Genomic DNA, 23,363 nt, shown 5'->3' on the forward strand with positions numbered 1-23,363 from the left:
GGCAAAAATACAAGGTCTGCTCTGTGCCTATAAATTCTTCTCCTATAAATAGCTTTTTAATTAGTTCAGCAAGAAGTATCTGCCAATAATACTTAATCCTTAAGTGTGAATATAAACTAAGGGGATCAGAATTTAAAAACAACAATGACTAAAGAAAGTTCGCTTTACCTGTTTGCATAACCTAAATGAGAACTGATATTGTTTCCCAAAGTGCCTGTCGGACACCGTTGAGATCAGTAAATGCTTAAATAAGGTTAAAGAAAACCATGTGTAAGCTTGAGACACTATTTAGGGTACCATAAGGCAGTATGGAAAAAGGCTAGGTATTTTATCCAACATCATAGATTAAGTTTTGAACATAAAGTGAATGTTTAATAGAAGAACCTAAAAACCCAAACAAAACACAAGCATCATTTACTTCATTTATTATAATAAATATATTGTATATACACTTATTTAACATAAGCAACCTTAAATACGCCACCTATATAAATAAATACACACACACATATATATATATATATATATATATATATATATATATATATATATATATACATACATACAAAAGTTGTAATCTTCAGATTCATCGGCGAAGGATGAAACGGTCAGTTATGACAGAGTGACAATTCACTTAGAATTCAAAATGTAGCTTAAAATTTGCTCAAATAAAAGCTTTTATGTGGCAGTCCAACTTTTGATTGTGTTCGGTCTAGTTTTTTCCCTTCATGGGTTGAGGAACCAGTCATGGAAAAGTTTTTATTTATTTTGGCTATTCCCTTTAAACACTGATGCATTTTACTGATGCCCGTGGAGGTGATCTGCCTATCTCCACACCAGGAGCATCATACTGTACATTACCTCCACGAATTCACTCACAGGCCAAACATAGCAACATGTTGCTTCCTCCATAAGAAAACCTAAAGCCCACTGTCATCCAGATACACTATCTTCATCCACTATAGATTAATCACCAGATACCCCAGAATTCCAGCTATGAGCAAAACAGCGGTGAAAATGACCCCTGCAAATACTTTCATCAACCCAGTTTCACCTTCCACCGTTTCTTTGGGTTCCTCCTCGCAGATCGAGATGATACCAACCGATGAATTCCCAACACTGACGGTGGATTTCAGCTCGGTTCCTGCCTCTTGCTTCGCCTCGACTGTCCACGGGGCCACCTGGACCTTCAGCTCCATCTCCTCCATCATCTGGTCCACCTGAGCGATCTCGGTCTCCAGCTCCTTGAGGTCCACCGTGTCGATGTTTGCGTCGGCTTCGTACTTCATGTTTTGGACGCTCATGGCTCGAGCCGCCACGGTAGTGGTGCTGCCGGTCATTCCCGTCTGGATGAGGTGTCTCCTTGGCACCTTGAGAGGAAAATCCTGCCCGATCTCCAATGATCGCTTCATGTCCACCTCCAGGAGCTCCACGCTGCTAGTGAATAGCACCCAGAGGCGCTCATATTCGGCTCGATCATCTTTGCTGATGCCTTTGTCCTTCAGAAGAGACGTGAGCTTAGTCCTGTTGGCCACGGCCAGCTCCTGTGCTTTCGTTCGGGTCTTTTTAAGTTCCTCTCTGAGGTTTTGGGAATCAGATGTGCTTCCCAAAGCGATGACCAGATGCCTGTAGCAAGCTGTGACTTTGTTCAGCGCGTCCAACATGGTCTTGCATTCGTCTTTGCCCATGTTTGTGCACGTTTGAAAATCCACAAAACAGCCCGAGGCTAATGAATAACGCGCTGGATGATAGTATCTTTTAGTTTCCAAGGGAGCAGAGCAGCAATACGAGTGCACTCATCATCATCCTCATCATCGCCGTCGCTCTCGTCAGTGCAAATTCCTCACCACCCATGTTCCCTGTCGATGCAGACAGACAGCAGCAGTCGGGCTTATCACTAAATGGATCCCTAAACGGCTTTAGTTGCGCTCCCGGAGATTAGAAGGCTTCGGTGCGTCCGCGTGAATTTAAAACGTCGCCTCTCTTCTTCTTTTTGCGCAACGTGCATGCCATTTGCAACATAACAGGTGTTCATTTTAAAACTCCAAACAGAACGCCTGTCTCCATGACGTCACAAAGGCATTCCGAGAAAGCGATGTTAACGGACTCTGAATGTAAACAAACGCCCGAACGTTCTAAACGCGCCGCAGCTGTTCTCGTGTAATGTTTGTCGGTGTCGGTGATGATGCTGAGAGTGATGGTGGTGATGCTGATGCTGAGTTTTTCAGAAGGCAGCAGCAATCCGTTATTCGCCAGTCATCTGTGATACGACGTTAAACACGAGTAAAGGCTTGCCAGGGAAATAACTGTTCTAGCACTCACATCCTGGAAGATCAGCCAAACCTGTCGCGATTGGTCGGCCGATACCATTTGATACCGTTTTTAGAGGTCTCTCAAAATAAGCACTGTCTGGAAATTTGTTTTTGATAGGCGACACCAACAGCTTTTTTAAATAAATCTGTTATATTATTTGAAAAAAAAAAGCTTCCATATAACATAAACATTTTTTAACCGTTTTAAGCTTCTCTGGATTATACCTTTCACAGTAAACGTTTTGTAGTGAAGGAACAGGTGGCAGTGCTACCTATTTTTTTCTTAAAAAAAAAAAAAAGAAGAAGAACATACAGTCCAATAGGCTATTTAATCAGAGCTGACATTCATAAACCATTACACTGATGGTGTAGCTGAAAGTGTCTGTATTAGTTGTCCCTTTATTAATTTAGATAGGCCTACCTCTCAAGTAGTTTTGGATCACCTTAAAACTTTAGCTAGTGTTGATTGGATTAGGGTTGCTTTTGTTATCAAGCAAGGCTTACAGGAGCTTGGAGTAAATTAGGGCTTTAACTGAAATTGTCACCCTTATTTTAGCTGCAAACATATCATAATGATAGTTTTTTAACAGCTTTTTGCCTCACAAATAGACCCCCAAAAATACAACATATTATATGATTCAACACTATCATTACAGTTCCCCTGTGAAGCATCTATGAGGACTTCAGGTGGAAAACCTTACTTTTAGTACCGGATGATAACAACAGACCAACAAAGCAAGCTTTTAAACAATGAGTCTATGAAAAATTAATTTATACATATAAAAAGTTTTAATTAATTTAAATTAATTTTTTGTCCTTTAAAGAGTTTATTTTTATTTTTATTTTTATTTTCATTATTTTTTTAAAGCACTGCACACTTTTTATTAACTTATACCTTATGCATATATAGCTTATGATTTCTTGGACTAAAAAAGTGATGTACTGTAGCTTTCATCACCATTTCTCTCTGATCCTTAGAAGATTATATTATTTTGGGAGTAATTCATTCCCAGAGGAAGAATTTTCTTAATTTATAAAATGGAGAACCTGAATTGGATACATTTCAGTAAAGTAGAAATATGATTTGAGATGACTCCAAACTAGTCTGTTTTATGTGCTGTCTTTGTATGATTTTCAGTTAAAGAACAGCTTTGTTTTCTATATGGGTCACTTTCACTTAATCACCATTGGCAACCACTCAGCCATGTGCTAGCTGCTTTCAAAAGCATCTCATTTCAAAACATCTTATGTCAGATCAGATCTCTCATTAACAGACAGCCACTTGTTTGAAATAATGAAAATAGAACTAGATGCATTGCTCTCTGTGAGCACTTGTGCACAGACGAATGATATGGATCTCATAAATAGACAGAAATATTTACACAAATATCTCTCTCTCTCTCTCTCTCTCTCTCTCTCTCTCTATCTATCTACATATCTATCTATCTATCTATATATCTATCCTATTTTATTACACTTTTTTTCAGGTAGTCAGGGTGAGTGTTTCCTCTAAACTGAATGAGAGAGCATGTGGAGTTGAGAATGCCAAATATATTTGAATGAAGGATTAGTCATGCATTAATAAGGAGGAAATATTGATTTTTGTTCTCTGTTTACCCTTTCCTAGGAGCATATGCAGATACAGACCTGCAGGCTGTGTAATGGATCTGTGCTTCCATCACAAATGCCGTGAGCATGATCCCAGACTGGGGAAACCCTCAGCTGTAGCTTTGCTTTTGTTTTGTCCCTGTAAGAAAGACACCTCAGCCCAGGTTTGCTCCAGCGGGACTGTCTCTGCAATTAGCTCACTGGGAGACACTCTGAATAAAAAAGCCACTGCCAAATAACAATTAACTTACAGACTGCCTCTGTCTTGTTTTAATTGATAATTATAGTGTCTTTATAACATGTAGGGATGGGGATACAGTTCCTTTTCAACTGAGATGTAGATTGTTTTGCTGTACAATAAGGGCAATGACGTGTCTGAGACTTCACCTGCTGGGAGACCCGGAGGAAAAAAGCTCCACATAAACCTGCTGTGTGCATGCAGAATAGGATATGCCATGCAACTGCTGCCCCATAGGGTGAAAAACAGCACGTCCCTGCAGGCCGCTAGCTGAGTCAGCCTCCCATCACATCTGCCAGCTGTGGCACCCCAAGAGACATATGGGTGATTAGAATTCAGTACATTTGCATTCAGTTATCAGTGTTTTTTTTTTTAATTGCACCTGCAAGCAACAGAATAGCAACATGGTTTACAAACATATATGCCTAACAAACCATAGTTTTCTTTGGATGAATATGGTAACCATTTGGTATTTTAAAAAAGGTATGAATTCAGTAGTTTGGTAACCTATAGAGCAATTCAAATTGAAACATGGTCATCTGGTAATCTGCTTATCTAATGTCAATTTTTTAGAGAAGTCCTTTAACTTCAAGCAGGATGTTAATACGCTGTTGTTCAAAAGCTTGAGATAATTTTTTGGAAATAAATTTATTCTTTTATTCAGAAAGAATTCATTAAATTGACCAAAAGTTACAGTAAAGACATTTCTAACATTACAAAAGATTTGTCTTTTAAGTAAATTAAATGTTAAATAGTCACAAAAAAATGTAATCACAGTTTATATTAAATATTAAGCAGCAAAAACATTGATAGTAACAAAATAATACAATTTGTAAATATATTAAAAGAGAAAACAGTTATTTTAAGATCACAATATTTTACTGGTTTTGGTGTATTTTCAATCAAATAAACAATCTTGTTGAGTAAAAAAAAGTTTTTGTTTTTTAACTTAGGAAAATAATTATTTCTACATTTTTGCATTCATGTTAATGGGTGATAATTTAGATGTTACAGAATATTTAACCCTTGAGCATTCCTGTAAAATTTGCCTTAAACACCGAAACAGTACAAGTGCCGTGATGAAGAGATAATCAGTGTTAATCACTTCACCTGTCAGTGGTCATGATGTTATGCCTGATCGGTGTACAGTATGTTTGCATGCATGCACCACCCTGCTTCACAAATTTATTTGGGGAACAATATAGTCTATTTCATTTAATGGTACCTCACCTGATACCATCTGTTTGAAAGCTAACCATGCTCCAGAAAAATACTTGATGTTTAGTGGATCTTCTGCAGTGGATGGAGAGGTGACCTGAAATACACCCTCAGCAGGAAGCTCTTAGGGGGGAGAGGGCAAATGAGTTCACCAGCTTCCAGCTGCTTTCCTGTCATAAGCAGTAAGGTTCGTATTGGCAAGTTCTTTACTTTCCCTGGATATATTGAACTTAAAATGTTCTCTTTAAAGGTAAAGTCCACCCCAAAATTAAACTTCTTTCATGTTATTCCAATCAGTAAAGCTGCTTATAGCTGAATTCTTCTGATGGATTTAACTGTATGCATTTCTTTCTTCTGTGGAACATAAAAGAAGATACGTTAAACGTTGTCGCTAACAATACCAAAAATGTTTCCCTTTGACTTCCATTGTGTGGACAAAAAACATGTAGCTTTCAAACAACATGTAAATTATGATATAATTTTATTTTTTAGTGAACTATTCCTTTAAGATTTTTAACCTTATCAGGTATTTCCAGCCGTAGAAGCGAAATAAGTGTGTTTACTGGCCCTTTGGGGCACTTAAACATTAGTTAAATCTTACAAATTAATGAGGAAGGCAGACGATTGTGGGGGTTTGCTCAAGCAGTTTCACATAAGATCAGATATTGAAATGGTACAGAAAAAATGCTAATGCAGTATAAAGATGGTCTTTGTCTGAAGGGTCACCAGCCCAAACCACACTATGAACTGCACATGCTGTAATCCAGATTACCAGGTTACTAAAGGCCCCTGGATTAACACTATAATGCTCACTAATGCCCCTTTCAATGGAAGTAGCCTTTTCCTCACTCATCTTCTGACCATGTGAAGATTCTTCAGATTAAAGTTCTCAAAAGGGATAGAGCACTTAGTCTGAGGCTGTAAAATACATTTATGTGAATTTACAGTACAGTCTATACTTTTAGAAATACAAAGATTAATCAAGTACATTGAAGTTCATAATGATATGCAAACACAACATTGGATTTGTGTGGTTGAAATTACTCAAAAATAAAGTTCAATGAAATTATATATATATATATATATATATATATATATATATATATATATATATATATATATTTATTTATTTATATATATTTTAATATGCGTATAATATTATAAAATGTTTTTAAAAATATAATTTATTATGCAACATAAGCATCTTGGAAATACACATAAAAGAAGAAAAGTTTACACAATATTTGGCTGGTTTTTTTTTTTGTTTGTTTGCTTGTTTGTTTTTTATCACATTGGTGTGAACTCGTAGCACTGCACTGATGTATTGACCAAAAAGTGGATATTAAAAATCATGGCTGATATTAATATTCTGTTCCAAGTTTCTTTGTCTGGACATTCACATAGGCTGCAGTGAATATTTAGATTTCTTTTTGGAGATTTTGCATTAAAAAGAGATGAGTGTATTTTCGGCCGGATATGAAGAAAAAATAAAACGGCACACCAGCCAGATGAAAAGAATGGGAAAAATGAGTGCTTGCCTTCTTTATTGAATTATTAATACTGCACTCCAGAGATTCACAGACTGCGTATTTCCAGGCAGAGTCCTACACGCAATATCTGATTTGGAGTAACCATTATTTGACATATCCATACTAGTGCCATATCTGATTGTTTTATAGCCTCATCATGGATATTAAACCCAAGGAAAATCTCATTTGCTTTTCAATCTATAGTTAACCCTTCCTGCCTGTTTGCACATCCCCTCTACATACCCCCTTATATTCATTCTGTAACTCATTCTTTTAACATAAATCTGCTGATAGTCTCTCACAGATTACCTTGATGCCAATGCATTATGAACCATGACCATGAGAGACGATGTTTGTCCACACCAGATGAAACACACCCGTTTCCACCACATACTAAAAAAGGTCACACTTACAATTTACACTCTCAGAATTGAATTTATATCTCACAATTCTGACTTTGGAATAGAAAACCTAATTTTTTATTTTTGAATATTAAAATATTTTAACCATTATATATATATATGTAAACATACTGACTGATGCAATTTTTGTAATGAAATACACTTGAAGTTCATAGTCATACTAACTGTTCATGTTTCCGATCTGAGGTAAATTATCCATTGTTGCTTTCAGTGTGACTATAAAGGTCACAAGGTCATATAGTTTGTATTGTATGTTATTGCTCCAGCCATGATGTCACAGAAAAAGAAACCATTTCTAAAAGACAAACACTGAATATTACCGTATCTTCACATCTGACTAAAGCACACTGTAAAGGTTTGTAAAGCTCACAGAAAAAGAGCTTATCTTAACATTCTTAAAGTCAGCGAGAACACTGATTTAATCACATCAGAAAGTGTTCATTTACATGTTTTAATATTGTTGTTTGAAGGCTTTTGGGTAAAAATGTGTATAAATTAATTCAGAGGGAAACATAATGTAAGTGTCATATTACTCAAGACCTGTCACTCTTATTACTTACAGCAAAAATGGAAAGCATCTCATTGCATGAAAGAAAAAGCAGGCTTGTGCACTTTTGTTTCTGCATGCAGTTTTGTGCACAGAGAATTCACTTTGTCCACAGAGGCCATATCTGAAAGGCTTTTAAAAAAGAATTAGCTCTGACTCTTTTTTTTTTCTGAGACCCAGGTTTTAATGCAGAGGGGCTTGGGGCATTAGTAGCATGTTTAATAATTCAGGCTTAGTTAAAGATGTTTTGTGCAGACTGTTGCAGCGCAGCCACCTGCCATCTGAGTCATTATGAGCCAAAGCACTCACTGCTCACTGCTGCTTCAGTTTGGCCAGGTGACTAAATCATTATCACTTCAATGCACTTTGCATGCTACAAGTGGCATGAAGCAAAAGAACGACAAAGAGAATTATGACGAGGTGTTAATTTCACACTTCACAAGATTTTTAAGTAGTAAATTAAATCTTTAAAACCTGAAAATTACCTTTGATCAGATCATTTTCATTTTCATTTTCAGATCAACATTATTTTCACATTGCAAAATTTTATATATACATACAAAAACTATCATGTTTGAATTTAGGCAGAATTATGACCTGGAATGGACCTGGAATTTACATTTTATAAAATATTATATTGATATGATTAACATAATCTTTTACATAAATCCCAGAGTGATATTGCTAATATATGATGATCATATCATGGTGTGTTTTCAGTGGGTGCATGTCTGTGAGCCGGATGAGCTCTGTTTCTGATTTGAAATGCACTGTGGATGATGTTGTGTTAAAGCCAGCTGTTGCTCACACAGACACTTTTGTCAAACGCAGCCTGCGTGTTCCTGAGCAGAGATGCAGTCTGGGAAATGCTCGCACGCTTCAGCCTTTAATCTGCTTTAGGGTTCTGCCAGTGTGTAGCCGTTGACTTTTACTTATTTATTTATTTGTGTGTTTTTGGTGTGAAAGAGGATAACTGTTGGGCCGCACAATTCAGGGGTGAAACAGGAAATGGTTTACCAGGAAATGGTTAAGGGAAATATTCATAGTTGTGACATTAGTGATAAGCCTGGTGAAGCATTAAAAGCATCAAGACATGATAAAATACGTGAAGGTGAAATATCACAAAGCATCATAATCACTGCATGTGCATGATGTCTTGAGGTTATGATTCATTACGATTTAAGATGATCTTTGAAAAGCTATCGAACGAGTCAGGGATGTCATTATTTACAATTACACAACATTTTAAAGTGGGTGTTCCTGGGTGTTTTTATCCGTTCAATGACTTTCCATTTTGACAAATAACTATATTCTTTCTATAAAAGATGATAGGCAGAACAGTTGGTACTGTAGGCAAGGTGTGTGAGATGATGGAGATCTGTAGCGCCACCCAGTGGAGAAACAAGGCAAATATATAAGATAACATTTTTGCACAACTGTCTAATTTTTCAGACTATAAGTGTTATTTATTTTGGACATTTGAATGACTGTGTTCGCGTATCAGTAAAGTTTAGCAGTATCTATAATGAAAACATTTACACATTTTACATATGCAATGGATTTGGATCTATATCATTTGGTTTGTGTACTTTGTAATTGTATGTATTCATTTCCAACCAGTGCTGGACTTTAAAAAAAGGACAAAATAATAATAAAAAAACAATATAAACTGTTTAATGATTTGACCGATTTGGCCTGTATCTCATGAAATGCCATACTGAAATAATAGTTTGCTATTTATTAATCGCTGATACGTTCATGCAGTTGTAAATGACAGTTACTTGGCAAGAAAGGAACATGCATGAATCCACGTTTCAATGCATGATATTAATTTGTCATTCTGCACATTTTTCCCCTTTGAGGCTCTTCTCTTTAAAAGAAAGATCCTAGAATTACCGCTGAGACAGAAAGTGAGCAGAGGGCACCTGAGACCTCCCTGGAGCCTGGAGGTCCTTATTAAATCAGGAGGCTCCCAGCGCGCTGCAGCGCTACGGATCCGCCGGCAGGGGTCAGATGTGAGGCGGCGTGTGCTCGGGCCTGTCACTCATCAGACAGCAGAAGCAGCAGATATGATCGCACTGGACCCCGGAAGTGTGTGTGACCCTCATCATTATTTCTAACCCATGAAACCCTTTAAACAGCTCGAGAAATGAAATTATCTGTTTCTATCTTCCCATCGCTCGTCTGAGAATCACAACTGGTGGATATAATCTCATTTTGGAGGCGGTAAGCGAAAGACAAAGCTTTGTATTCCGATGAAGAGTCAAGTGAATCAATATGATGTTTGTACGGCTGCGATTTATCAGCCGATTTAAATGTGTTTATAACGAGACCATAAGAATAATTAAAGGCTTGACTGCTAATAGCAGTTCTGATGAAGGCGGGCTGAAAATGTAATCATAAAACTGAAGAATTAGATGAAGGATGCGACGCGAGATCAATCTTATAGAAGTAAACAAATATGTCTGTGTTGGAATGATGCTATGGAAGTTAACAAAATAACAACAAATAGTCAGAATGTGAGTGTGCCTGATTATTATTTTTTATAAATCTAAGATTTAAACACATTTTCTAATAACAGGCCAGTGACACTTCAGTTGTTTGTTTGTACGTGAATGAGAGAGTTTTTGTCTGTATGTAACGTTACTCCAATATTTTTGAATGCGTTGGTCTTTTAAACGTGACTCTTTTTTTGATTTAGTTGCAGCTGACTGAGAGAAACTTGTGGTTTTAGCTGTTTAGAAAATAAACCACAGCATTATCTGATCTGTCGAAGAGGTGGGACATGAAACTGAGGTTTATAAATCTTAAATAAGCATCTTCTCAAAGTAGCTTTCCTTTTTAAGGACTTAAAACCTTCATTTACTCACCCTTGTATTATTTACAGCTCTGATTCAGTCTGAGCACTACATATATTTCATGACACTGGGTTAAACGCAATGTTTTTCAAATTATAAGTGTGAGACATTGCATAACCCGGTGTTAAAAGTCACTAAACAAAACAAACTGACGTTATGTTTGAGGCAATATTGAAATTAACATATCCGTAGAAAGTTATTTGCAAGAAACGATCCGAAATTATTAGATGAGAAAATATAATTAGACCATTATTCTCAAGTCAAGTCTGCTTTATTGTCAATTCTTTCACATGTACAATACATGCATACAGAGAATTGAAATTGCGTTACTCTCAGACCCCCTGTGCATAGAGATAACATTAACAGTAGAGCCAAAAAATCTAGATCAAATATAAAATACAACTATACAATACACTATACAATAAGGGCGTTTAAAATAATAACAACAATAATAATAATAATAAATAATTATATTTAAAATAATAATTAAATAATACATAATTATTTTAAAACAATTCTATAAAATAATTCTATAATTTACTTCTATAATTAAAATACTATATAGTATTTTATAATTACTATAAAATAATTCTATTTAACTATGATATATAGTGTGTGTATGTGTGTTGTTTTAGGGTTCGGATTTAACTTTGTAAAATAAAGAGATGATAGCTAGTTTTGTGTAAGGCTGAAAATAAGGCTCCTTCTGCATTGCCCCGCTTACTGACACACTTTCCTGTCTTGCCGCGGGTTATAATCGCTTATCCTATGATTCTCTGTTTCTGTGTGTGTCCTCTACAGGGTCCAGACTGTAGATGCCTTTGAGTTCAAACCCGACAGGGTTCGAGAGGATGTCATTGTGAGGGACACTCTGTGTGGTGAGTCACTGAGAAAAGCATCACTTAAACAAACCCCTCGCTCTATATTAAACTTCAGTTTGTCAGAAAAGCAAAAGCACGCAGGTGAGCCTCTACTGTAAAGAATCTCAGTCTTTTTCAGTCTGTTTTCTGCATCAGAATGAGTGTAGATTGTCATTTTTTGCACTGACCATTCGCGTCTCTCTTTTAGGCTGTTTGGCCTTTTGTTTTGTAAGCGATTTGCATCTCAAAAGTATTTATGTAAATGAGATGCTAAGTTTCAGCCCAAGCCTTGTTTCAGTGACGTTCCAGTGATAGAAACTGGTTACCACAGCACTATAAGAGAGCTTCATTTCGAAGCTGGCTCACTGAAACTGATTTCCACTTTCACTGTATTTATGTAGTTTCTCGGGGGTTGGATTTTGGGAATTTAAAATATTTAGTGTGTTATTATATTATTTAGATAGAAGCAAATGCTTGATTAAAAGTTTGCTATTCAAAAGTTTAGGGTTAGTTAGTTTAGTAAGTTAGTAAATGTTTCGGAAGAAGTCTCTCTTGCTCACTTAGGCTGTGAAATTTTAAAATGTAATCGATTCCTGTGAAGCAAATCTGAGTTTTCAGCATCATTACTCCAGTCTTTCAGTGTCACATGATCCTTCAGAAATCATTCCGATACAGGGTTACTATAGTTAACTAAAACCATGAAAAAAAAAATTACTTAAAGGGATAGCTCACCCAAAAATGTAAATTCTGTCATTAATAATTCACTCTCATGACGTTCCAAACCCGTTAGACCTTCATTCATCTTCAGAACATAAATGAAGATATTTTTGGTGAAGTCCAAGAGCTTTCTGACCCTCCATAGACAGCAATGCAACTGAAACACCCCCAGGCCCAGAAAGGTAGTAAGAACATCGTTAAAATAGCCCATGCGACATCAGTGGTTCATCTGTAATTTGATGAAGATTCGAGAAGTAGTTAAACTTGACATACTAAAATAATGATAAATATATATATATATATATATATATATATATATATATATATATATATATATATATAAATATATAAATATATAAAAATGAGAAAAACACTTATGGAAATAGAAAATACAAAAATTAATCTAATTCCAAATATTAAATAGGGCTGTTTACTTACACAATACAAAGAGTGCCTTTGCTATTTTGATTTATAGATATGGCTAAAGTATTTTCTTTATGGAAGGTTTAGGGATTTTTGAACCCATTTTTTAAATTTCCCCCCAAAAATGTATATTTAGTCATTTATAAAAGTAATAACACACCTCTCCAAAACAAGCCACACAATTTGAGGTATCATTCTTGTCCATAGCACTGTAAAAACATGCATTCCCTGGAAATCAAACCCATGATGTTGGAGTTGCTACTCAAAGTTGTAAATAAAACAAAGATTATAGGGGTACGGGAGTTATTTACCTCAAAATGACACGTTTGATTTGAGTTACTTGCCATTTGTAATGTTGAGATTTATGAGCAATGTCCGAGTGATTTATAGTTTCTATGCCAGTTTTTATTCACTGTTGTTTCATGCCATGTATTGCTTTCCAATGCTTAAAGTACCAGTATAGACTGGCATGTGAGTCAGTGTTATGTCTGTCTGGACAATGGGAGTCTTGCTCGTCCTGCTCACCCTCTCTCTCTCTCTCTCTGCAGGTGAGAATGCAGTCTTCAGGACACCGGTTGAGGGATGTGGAGCAGCACCAGCCGCTGCTCAGCGGAGGCGAGGATGAGGTGGCAGCCAGCCGTATCTGGTTCATCCAGGACAGCTGCGGGATGGTGTGCGCCTTCATGACCTGGTTTCTTGTGATGTACGCAGGATTCGTGGTGAACTTTGTCATGCTGCTCCCCTCCAAAAGCTTCTGGTACTCTCTCATCAACGGTGTGGCGTTTAACTTCCTGGCTGTGCTGGCACTGACGTCGCACCTTCGAACCATGCTGACGGATCCGGTAAGAAAGGACCGTTATTTCGGTTCAATGTGCTTATGAAGGCTTTGTGATGGGTGTTATTGATGTGAAGTGTACTGTTTTTACCAGGGAGCTGTTCCTAAAGGTAACGCCACTAAAGAATACATGGAGAGTCTGCAGCTGAAGCCAGGAGAGGTCATCTACAAGTGTCCCAAATGCTGCAGCATTAAACCAGAGAGGGCGCACCATTGCAGGTAAGACCATCATCTGATTAATGGCTGGCAAAGCCTTTGCTGAAAGTGTTTTTATATGCAACGTTTGTTGCAATTTAAAATGTCAGACCAGGTTTCTTGCACAAAAAATGTTTTTTCCACCCTTTTTAATTTATTCATTTAGCAGATGCTTTTATCCAAAGCGACTTACAGTGCACTTTTACAGGATTTTCCTACTACTGCTGTATCGTTTTGCACATTGAATGAATGGTTTATTATTCATTCAATGTGCAAAACGATACAGTACTAGTAGGAAAATGGTCCCTGTCAATTTACTAAATACCACATTGATATGTAACACATATTGATAAATACAAATGTATATGTAAACGTGGGTTGTTAGAACTAAGTGTGATCTTAAAAGTACATTAGAATTATGAAATGGTTTTGCGATTTCAAGTGATTATAAAATGTATTTTATTCCTGTGATGCAAAGCTGTATTTTCAGCATCATTACTCCAGTCTTCAGTTTCACATGATCCTTCAGAAATCATTCTAATATGCTGATTTCCTCAAGACTTGTTTGATATTATTATACATTTTGAAAACTGTTGTAACCGTTGAAACTGTGATCCTTTTTTTCAGGATTCTTTGATTAATAGAAAGTTCAAAAGAGCAGCATTTAACTGAAATAGAAATCTTTTGTAACATTTTAAATGTCTGTGCTGTCACTTCTGATCAATTTACTGCCTCTTTGATGAATAAAAGTATTATTCTGTAAAAAAAAGAATAATAATAAATCTAGTAGTGTATAGTTGACAAAGGAGGGAATTTATCCCTTCAGATGAAGACCAAGCATCAGTGACTTCTAGGCATTTCTCGTCTTGTTTCATAAATGGCATGGTCTTTTCTCCTGTTTTGTTTGTTGTAGTATCTGTAAGAGATGCATCAAGAAGATGGATCACCACTGTCCTTGGGTCAACAACTGTGTGGGCGAGAACAATCAGCGATTCTTTGTGCTCTTCACTGTGAGTGTGTCTGAGACTGCTTTCGCTTGTCTTACAACATTTTATGCTGGAATTGCTAACCTTCTTATGACTCTTAACATCTGTTTGCATGAGAACTTGAGCACATTACTATAAATCAGTTCTATTTCTCGACTGCAATTTTTAGTTTACCGTATTTTCGGGACTGGAAGTCGCACTTTTTAATCATAGTTTGGCTGGTCCTGCAACTTATAGTCAGGTGCGACTTATTTATCAAAATTAATTTGACATGAACCAAGAGAAAACATTACCGTCTCCAGCCGCCAGAGGGCGCTCTATGCTGCTGAGTGCTCCTGTAGACTACACTGAGCAGCATAGAGCGCCCTCTGGCGGCTGGAGACAGTAATGTTTTCTCTTGGTTCTTGGTTATAAATAAACATGATTTATAATCCAGTGCTACTTATCTATGTTTTTCCTCGTCATGACGTATTTTTGGACTGATGCGACTTATAGTCCGAAAAATACGGTATATAGTCAATTATTTGGCTGTTACTACTTTGACAATTAATTCAGTCAAAAAAAAAGTATATGTATAAGCTATTACTTGACAGAAACAAGTGTTATTGTGATCATTACTAATAATAAATTAGTAATGCTATCATTTACACTTGCCCTTAATCAGTGGCCTACAACATTTTGAGGTTTTCATCATAAGGAACCAGTATTTTAAAGCATGACAAAAGCATTTGACATTTATTTTTGAATAATATTTAACTCCAGTGTGTTTTTTCTTCACTTCTTCTCAGATGTACATAGCCTCTATTTCATTGCATGCACTGTGTCTCAGCGGTTTCCACTTCTTCACCTGTGTCAAAGTCCAGTGGAATGGTGGGTAATAGACATTTGAGATTGGCATTACTTCATTACTGAAGCACAGAGACTATCATGTCATAAGAAGTCAAGAGCAATGTATTGACATTCAATTTGTGTGTCATTGTAGCTTCTTTTGCTGATAAGCAACGTTTGCCTTAAGAAAACACATTGTGATGACACTTTCTAAATTAATGTGCTTACTGTGCCCCAACCTCCTCCCTCTCTCTTGTCATTTATTACTGTTCTCATGTTTAGAATTGGCCTTTTTTGCTGTTCTTTTATGCTTTACACAAAGCACTTGAGAATTTGATGTCCAGCATTGGTTTTGACAGCGTCATCTCGTCTGTTCTGCAGAGTGTAGTGATTTCTCTCCACCTGTGGCGGTCTTGCTGATGATTTTCCTGTGTCTGGAAGCGCTGCTGTTTCTCACCTTCACTGCTGTCATGTTCGGCACTCAGATTCACTCCATCTGTAATGATGAGACTGTAAGTCGACGTACACACACCTCTAGAAGTACTCTGACCTGGTTACTAGCTTTACTTCTGATGGACCTGAACTTTTACAGCCATGCATTGTATTATAACCTGCAGAATTATTTATATTAATAAATTTTATTTGTATGTATAAAAATATTTTATTTTAATTGTATTAATCATAACAATTACAACTATTTTAATGATGTATAATAAAGCAGTAAAATAAAAATATTTTCATTTTCAATATTTGAATCATAAATATTTTATGTATAAAGCAGTAAAAAGAAGATTTGCATTGTATTCCACATTCTCAAATTCACTTCATTTGAGTTCTAAATTATTTATATCAATATATATGTATATAAAAATATATGTATTTATTTTATTTTTATTATATAAATCTAAATATAAAATAAAGCTGTAAAAAATATATATTTTCAATTTACTCTATTTTTTCTCAGAACTAAGTAAAAAAAGTTCTAATTTATTTATATTAATATATATATCTAATAAAATATTAATATTTATTTTTTTATAATATTAATCATACAAAAATAAGATATTATTGAATACTGAAAAGAAGATATTTGCTTCATTTGTTCTGTAACAATAGGCTGAGTGTACTAGCCTTAACTTTTCATCTCTCGCACAGGAAATCGAGCGATTAAAGAACGAGAAGCCCACGTGGGAGCGGCGGGTGCGATGGGAGGGGATGAAGGGTGTTTTCGGCGGGCCGCCCTCTCTGCTCTGGTTCAACCCTTTTGCTGGACTCCGTCTTCAGGTTCTGATGGTTCGTGCCCGGAAGAACGGGGCCGAGTTCTCAGTCTGAGCGCAGAATGCTGTCTGCCTTCATGCCTATTACCCCCCTCACATAGGACCTAGGACTCCTTCCTTTAATGCTGAAGCAGATTCGGAGGTACTACGGTGAAAACCTGTTAAATAACTGATGCCGCCCCTGGAACAATGAGGCTACGTCTCACATATTATTACCTCGTAAGGCGGATCATATTTGTTATGCTCATATTGTCTTCATGAACATTCATTTATTTTTGTTGTTTGGAAATTTGCAGAACATTTGAAAGGCGTCGATATCCGTTATCCAGCCTGAAGAAATAGCATTTAGAGCTACCACGTGACAAAAATAACGGTTGTTTAAAGAAATAGATCATAAACCAAACTGCAATTTGCAAAGGAATGTGTTTTTGCCAGAAAAAAACTAAAAAAAGTTTCTTTGGTGAATCTCACAGAAGCTTTCAGGAAATGTCCAGGAGGTCCGATATCACATCAAAATCAAAATGAGAAAATAAGAAATTATATTGCACTATATTGCCTAATACTATTTTATTTATGTTGAAAGGAAATGCTTTATTTGCATTATTGTAATGCAAATAAAAATAGATAATCTATTATTTAAAATGTTAAGTATTTATACATCATTTGTACTCAATTTAATTTTAGTGACTTTTTTTCACACTACACTGATAATTTAAGTTGCTCGATTATACGTACAATAATGCACAAGAAAATCTTATTTTTTTTGTTATTTAAAATATAATTAATAGTTTTTTTCTTTTGATTTGATTTGGTTTTGAAACACGAACTGGACATTTCCTTGTGAGATTGGCTGTTTTAGAGGTTAAGTGTTTGCGGCTTTAGTGCATAACCTAAATGATAAAGTCAGTCTCATCTTCATGTATTGTAGAGATAATAATAGCCTCATTCTGTCTTCAAATGAATGCCAATCCCACAAAGAGCTTGAATGGACGTGTGAATATATATATATATAATTCTCACAATGACCTTAAGCTGTTTTGTGAGAGAAATAAAGACAAATCACATTACAGCACACATTATTAATGTATGTAGGCCCACGGCTGAGCCAGGAACTCTAATAAACGTGTAGAGTACAATTTTAACACACGGCGGTAAAATGAGCTGACGTGGACGAATGCTGCACAATTCTATCACTTTGTGTTTTATACTGTGTTTATCGTTAAATCGGGTTTCATCGTCTTCTTCACTTTTACCTTTAGCTTAGAGAATCGCTTCATGGTGACCACTAAGTTTTCCTTTTGGAGAATATTTTCATCATATAACGCTGGAACTTGTTTGTCAGGAACGACGCGATGTGTGTGTTGCTGTGCTTTTCAAGGGAATCTCACAAAATCCGTCAAGAACATATTTGACGCCAAAATTATTTTATTTAAAAGTTGATTTATATAAAAAGTGAATTTCATTCACTCCTGGTTTATTCTTGCTGATTAATTATGAAATATTGTCGGATATCAAATATAAAAATTATCAATCAATCCATTATTTTTTTTAAACTTAAATGATAATTTACAATGCCATAAATCCTTATGTTCCTAAGTATAGACTTTTTTTTTTTTTTTTTTTGTGTGTGTGTGAAAATATGTCCTGGATCTGTTCTTGACTGGCTTAGTGAGATCGCCTTGCTGTATGATATGAACGCGTTTTTACTTTAAGAATATATTTTAAAAAGCAACAAAAAGTACATTATATCACAGCACTAAAAGGATTTTAAGAGGCTTAGAAAACCACTCCATTTACCAAGCAGAACAGATGTGTGTTAATGCTCTCGGATATTAAGTTTACAATATTTGATTATGTATTGATGCTTTGGTTCTGGTATCACAGCCATTCAAGAAGTCCAGTGTAAAAGATGAAGCCAACTGCATTTTAGCACAAAAGACTAACATTAGATTATTCGATAAATGATTATAGATCAAGTAAAACTACAAGAACTTGTGAGATTTATGTTACTCTGCCATTAGTAATTCCAGCATTTTATTTATGTTTAAATGAGTTTATGCCAATTTTTGTTATTCGTTGTTAATGTAACGACTCTCATTTTGCAATGCAACTTTGTTTTACACATTCCCTTCTCAGAACAATGCTCACATTGAACTAGAATGGCTTGGTGTCGCTTATTTTTACTGTAAAGAAGCATTTCGAGTCTTTCTAAAGTCTACGAGTTATTCATTTTCTGTGAAGGGAATATGTACAATATGCAGAAGCTCATGTTTTGATTTGATATGAGAGGACTTGTTTCTTATCAGCACATCACTAAGAGTGTATCTCATGCATTTTATACCTTGTGTTAATTGGGTAGAAATGGTACTGTTTTCTTTGCATTAGAATAATTAGCGAGTTTTGCATTCTCTACTATTATTACAACTGCAACAGTATTTGCCTGACCTCAACTCTATTTTTAAAACATGTTTAAGTGATTTTAGATGATACCTGACTGTAAACTGACTTTAAAGAGGGATGTTTGCTCTTAAATGACCTTCATTAACCTCAGAAGAATTATTTCTTGGTGGTTCTGATAGATTCAGTCTGATAGTATCAACAAAATCTGGAAACGTTGTCTCCAACTTCCACCTTTCCCCCACATTAGACGTTTAGAGTTCTGAAGATTTCAAGCTTTGAGCTCGTTTCAGTGGTGTCTGAACTTGGAAATGTTGGAAATCGGGTGTACAGCCACAGAGATGATGAAATTATGTCTGTTATAAATGGTGACAAATATTGCTCTGATACTTTCAGGTGTTATGAAGTTATGTTCTTTCTTATGTAAAGTTCTTTTACATAATAAAGTCATTAGATTTAAAAGCTATTGAAATCTAAAGTGTGAACCTGCTTTTTTTTTTCTTATGCTCACCAAAGATTTACATTTATTTGAACAAAATATAGTATTATAATAATAGAGCTGTATTGTGAAATATTACAATTTATAAGACCTGTTTTCTATGTGAATATATTTTTAAAAGTCATTTATTCCTGTGGTGTAAAACTGAATTTTCAGCATCATTACTTCAGTGTCTGTCACACGATCCTTCAGAAATCATTCTAATATGCTGATTTCGCACTCAAGAAACATTTACTAAAATGCTACTTAATATTCTTTGATTAATACAATGTTCAAAAGAGCAGCTTTTATTTGAAATATAAATATTTTGTAACATGTAAGAAATGTTTGTTCTTATCATTTTGAATTGAATGCATCCTTACTGAAAAAAATATATAATTTATAAAAAAAAAAGAAAATTCTTTAAAAAATGTATTCATAAGAAAACATTTCTATTTGTATAAAATGTTATAGTTAAAAATGGACACCAAGCTGTGTAATTCGAAAATAATTTATTTCATTGGCAATAAATTGTACAGTGTTATTTCTTTCACAGTAACAAGTTGACACACTGGGAATTTTTTTTTAATTGGTCAAAAGGTGCGTGAACCCTGTTTAGCAAGTTAGTGTACTTTTTAACATAATCCTTTTCTAGTTTATGTAAGATTGGTCTGGTTTTATCTAGTTTTGTATCCTGTTTGGTTTGACATTACCCAGCTGCCATGTATCATTTTAAAATCAGATGAAAATAGTTCATGAAAAAAAAAAAACGTTGAAGTTTATTTTTTTGATACAGAAATGATCAATGGAAAGTCACATAACAAATATTGTTTAAACACTGAAAACTGTCCAAAAGAATGCAAAGTTGCGAACATCCAATCATGTAATGAACAGTCCATGAGCACTGGAGATATTATATCGTCTTATGTGAGAGTGTCTTCACTTCTGATGTACTCGCCGATATCAGCCTGATGGAAAACCACGATGGACATGGGGTCGACCTTCCGACACTCCTGTGTGGTCTTCGCTGCCACTCCAAAGCCCTGAAAAGACATGACGATTGTGAGAGCACCATTCAAGGTCACTGAATACTTTAAGAAACGGTTCACATAAAAAAACTGAATTTGCTAAAATGTACTCGCCCTCAGGCCATACAAGATGTAGAGACGTGTTTGTTCATCAGCACAGATTTGCAGAAATGTATCATTCCATCACTTGCTCAGCAATGGATCCTCTGCAGTGAATGGGTGCCGTCAGAATGAGAGACCAAACAGCTGATAAAAACATTACAATAATCCACACCACTCCAGTCCCATCAAGTGAAGTGTAAAGCTGCGTATTTGTAATATTTTTATTTATTTAAATGTTTGTATTACAAACACACAGCTTTCCTCTTCCCAAAAAGTTAACTGCTGGACTGGTGTGGATAACTTGTGGATTATTGTGATGTTTTTATCAGCTGATTAGACTCTCATTCTGACGGCACCCATTCACTGCAGAGGATCCATTGCTGGGCAAATGATGGAATGCTACATTTCTGCAAATCTGTTCTGATGAACAAACAAACTCTTCTACATCTTGGATAGCCTGAAAGGGAATGCATTTCCAGATTTTTGTTTTTTTGCGTGATCTATTTATTTAACATGACAACTGTTGTTCCACCTTGAGGATTTTTAACAAAAATGTCTCACCAGCGGTACATCTGCCATCGAAAAGACCACCACTCCTTGGTACTGTGCTGTGTTTTCTGTGATTCTCCCCAGGCCGGACTTCATGATGTGGTTTCCGTACAGGAATGACTGCTCTGATCCCGGCTTCACCCACACCTTAAACTACAGTGGCACGTTACATTATCAAATATGATATACTATATTCACATAGCCGGTCAAAACTTTGGACATACTTGATTGTGTCCAAGAAGACTTGAATTAATTTATGTCATGATTTTAAAAAACACTGATCTAAAGGCTTTTGCTAAAATAGTTAAAAAGTGTATTGAAGACAAATATAAATCATGCCTACATGTTTTGTTTTTTTTGTACAAAATGAAATCTTTTCGATATTATTGCTTTTTTTTTTTTTTGAGTCGCACAAGAAGCCAAAAGAAAAAGAGCCAAAAAGCTTCTATAAATAAATATAATCAAGTCACATTTATTTCTCTATAGCACTCTACACAATACAGATCATTCCAAAGCAGCTTCACACCAGTAAACAGGTAAATAACAATGATAGTGTTGGAAAATACATAATCAGAATGAACATGTACCTTAGCATATGGCGCGAGGAAATCGAGAGCGGTGATGTGCAGACGAAACTTCTGTGTTTTCGTGAACTTTCCGAAGCACGTGCCAACAGATACCAGTTTGTCTCGGGAGATATTTGTAGCCAACTTCAAGATTTTATCACTAAAATTGAAAAGATGACAAAACAAGATTAAGTTGCAATTTATTCCAAATTCATATTTACATTAGCGTTACATTAAAGACTGAACGAAAGCAGCTTTTTAGTGTTATTCGTCATCGTCTGTTTACTTTAAGGTCATCTATACTGTACTCCTAATTGTTGATTACTTAATTTGTAACAGGTACATGCAATTAAAACAAAACTTTTTTCTATGTCCAAAATATCAACTGTTTAAACAAAAGTTTGGACTTGATTGTGTCCAAGGAGACTTGAATGAATTTATGTCATGATTTTAAAAAAACAATGGTCCACAAAGCTTCTGCTAAAGTGATTAAAAAATGTATTGTAGGCAAAAATAAAAAAAATGCATACATATATATATATATATATATATATATATATATATATATTTTTTTTTTTTTACAAAATTACATCTTTTCGAAATGTTTGCCTTTTTTATTTTATTCTTTTAAGTTGCACAAGAAGCCAAAAGAAAAAGAGACAAAAAGTGTCTATAAATAAATATATTACTTCCACAGGAGAGGTTTATGAGACCATATTTAATGACACAATTATTATGAATATTAAATAACAAAAATAGCAAACGACCTTACCTCATATAATATACTCTATCATTATGAAGTCTGAAACAGTAAGTCCCATCAGGACGATCAATAAGAAGTTTGATATTCTCCCCAATGCTAAAAACACAAAAATTGGGCGCACTTAATGCAACTGGAACTAAAACATGCTTTAAATCATAATTTTGAATAATGTCTTATGTACATGCAAATCATATCGATGTAAATATTTGCAAATACAATACAAATAACTGTAAAAAATAATATCATAAAATAATTTAATAAAAGCCATACAACACTGTTTCCTAATACTATACAATATATAACAATAAATTACTTAAATAAATAAACTATACATCTTAAGAGAGTAAGTTAGAATAGTTTAGCTTATGTTTAATAATTGAGTCTTACCGAGACATGTCACTTACTATTTAGAGAGTTTCTCAAACATTGTTTTGGTTTCTTCGTCTGTTAACGGACGCATGATGAAAATAATAATTATATTCTTGCTAAAGAAACTCAAACATACACAGCAGCAGCTCTCGCAGGGCACGAGCCACGCGGGCTAGGTCCGTCCGTCGCACACAAGTGACGTTGTGCCGTTTAACTAGCAGAGTTTGTCATAAGGTTTGCTTCTGAATCAACACTTTC

The 23,363-nt window shown here is 35.2% G+C and overlaps 3 protein-coding genes across 3 annotated transcripts; 1 reads left to right on the forward strand and 2 right to left on the reverse strand.

Annotated features, from left to right (window-relative positions):
• Nucleotides 1-505: 505 nt before the first annotated feature.
• LOC127934224 (regulator of G-protein signaling 9-binding protein-like) lies at nucleotides 506-2,346 on the reverse strand. The gene has a single exon (XM_052531464.1). The coding sequence runs from the start codon at nucleotides 1,686-1,688 to the stop codon at nucleotides 960-962; it is 729 nt and encodes a 242-aa protein (XP_052387424.1). The 5' UTR covers nucleotides 1,689-2,346; the 3' UTR covers nucleotides 506-959.
• Nucleotides 2,347-9,827: 7,481 nt separating this feature from the next.
• LOC127934221 (palmitoyltransferase ZDHHC7) lies at nucleotides 9,828-19,716 on the forward strand. Its single transcript, XM_052531460.1, has 8 exons — nucleotides 9,828-10,100; nucleotides 11,534-11,610; nucleotides 13,281-13,574; nucleotides 13,662-13,786; nucleotides 14,676-14,772; nucleotides 15,537-15,618; nucleotides 15,958-16,088; nucleotides 16,732-19,716. The coding sequence occupies exons 3-8, from the start codon at nucleotides 13,287-13,289 to the stop codon at nucleotides 16,906-16,908; spliced, it is 900 nt and encodes a 299-aa protein (XP_052387420.1). The 5' UTR covers nucleotides 9,828-10,100; nucleotides 11,534-11,610; nucleotides 13,281-13,286; the 3' UTR covers nucleotides 16,909-19,716.
• A 509-nt stretch (nucleotides 19,717-20,225) lies between these two features.
• LOC127934226 (60S ribosome subunit biogenesis protein NIP7 homolog) lies at nucleotides 20,226-23,348 on the reverse strand. The gene is made up of 5 exons (XM_052531466.1): nucleotides 23,141-23,348; nucleotides 22,746-22,832; nucleotides 21,995-22,133; nucleotides 21,420-21,560; nucleotides 20,226-20,771 (listed from the first exon to the last, which is right to left on the reverse strand). Exons 1-5 carry the CDS (start codon nucleotides 23,194-23,196, stop codon nucleotides 20,652-20,654), a joined length of 543 nt encoding a protein of 180 aa, XP_052387426.1. The 5' UTR covers nucleotides 23,197-23,348; the 3' UTR covers nucleotides 20,226-20,651.
• Nucleotides 23,349-23,363: the final 15 nt, after the last annotated feature.

The sequence above is a fragment of the Carassius gibelio genome, chromosome A18 (genome assembly GCF_023724105.1).
Source record: "Carassius gibelio isolate Cgi1373 ecotype wild population from Czech Republic chromosome A18, carGib1.2-hapl.c, whole genome shotgun sequence".
Lineage (NCBI taxonomy): Eukaryota > Metazoa > Chordata > Actinopteri > Cypriniformes > Cyprinidae > Carassius > Carassius gibelio.

Bases quoted from the DNA above. Each gene is read 5' to 3' on its own strand.
- LOC127934226 (XM_052531466.1), bottom strand. From the start codon at position 23,196: ATGCGTCCGTTAACAGACGAAGAAACCAAAACAATGTTTGAGAAACTC. The intron at 21,561-21,994 runs GTACATGTTCAT...GTGCCACTGTAG, and splicing joins TCCTCGCGCCATATGCTAAG to TTTAAGGTGTGGGTGAAGCC. The intron at 20,772-21,419 runs GTGAGACATTTT...ATGTCTTTTCAG, and splicing joins CGATGGCAGATGTACCGCTG to GGCTTTGGAGTGGCAGCGAA.
- LOC127934221 (XM_052531460.1), top strand. From the start codon at position 13,287: ATGCAGTCTTCAGGACACCGGTTGAGGGATGTGGAGCAGCACCAGCCG. The intron at 13,787-14,675 runs GTAAGACCATCA...TGTTTGTTGTAG, and splicing joins GAGAGGGCGCACCATTGCAG to TATCTGTAAGAGATGCATCA. The intron at 14,773-15,536 runs GTGAGTGTGTCT...ACTTCTTCTCAG, and splicing joins GATTCTTTGTGCTCTTCACT to ATGTACATAGCCTCTATTTC.
- LOC127934224 (XM_052531464.1), bottom strand. From the start codon at position 1,688: ATGGGCAAAGACGAATGCAAGACCATGTTGGACGCGCTGAACAAAGTC.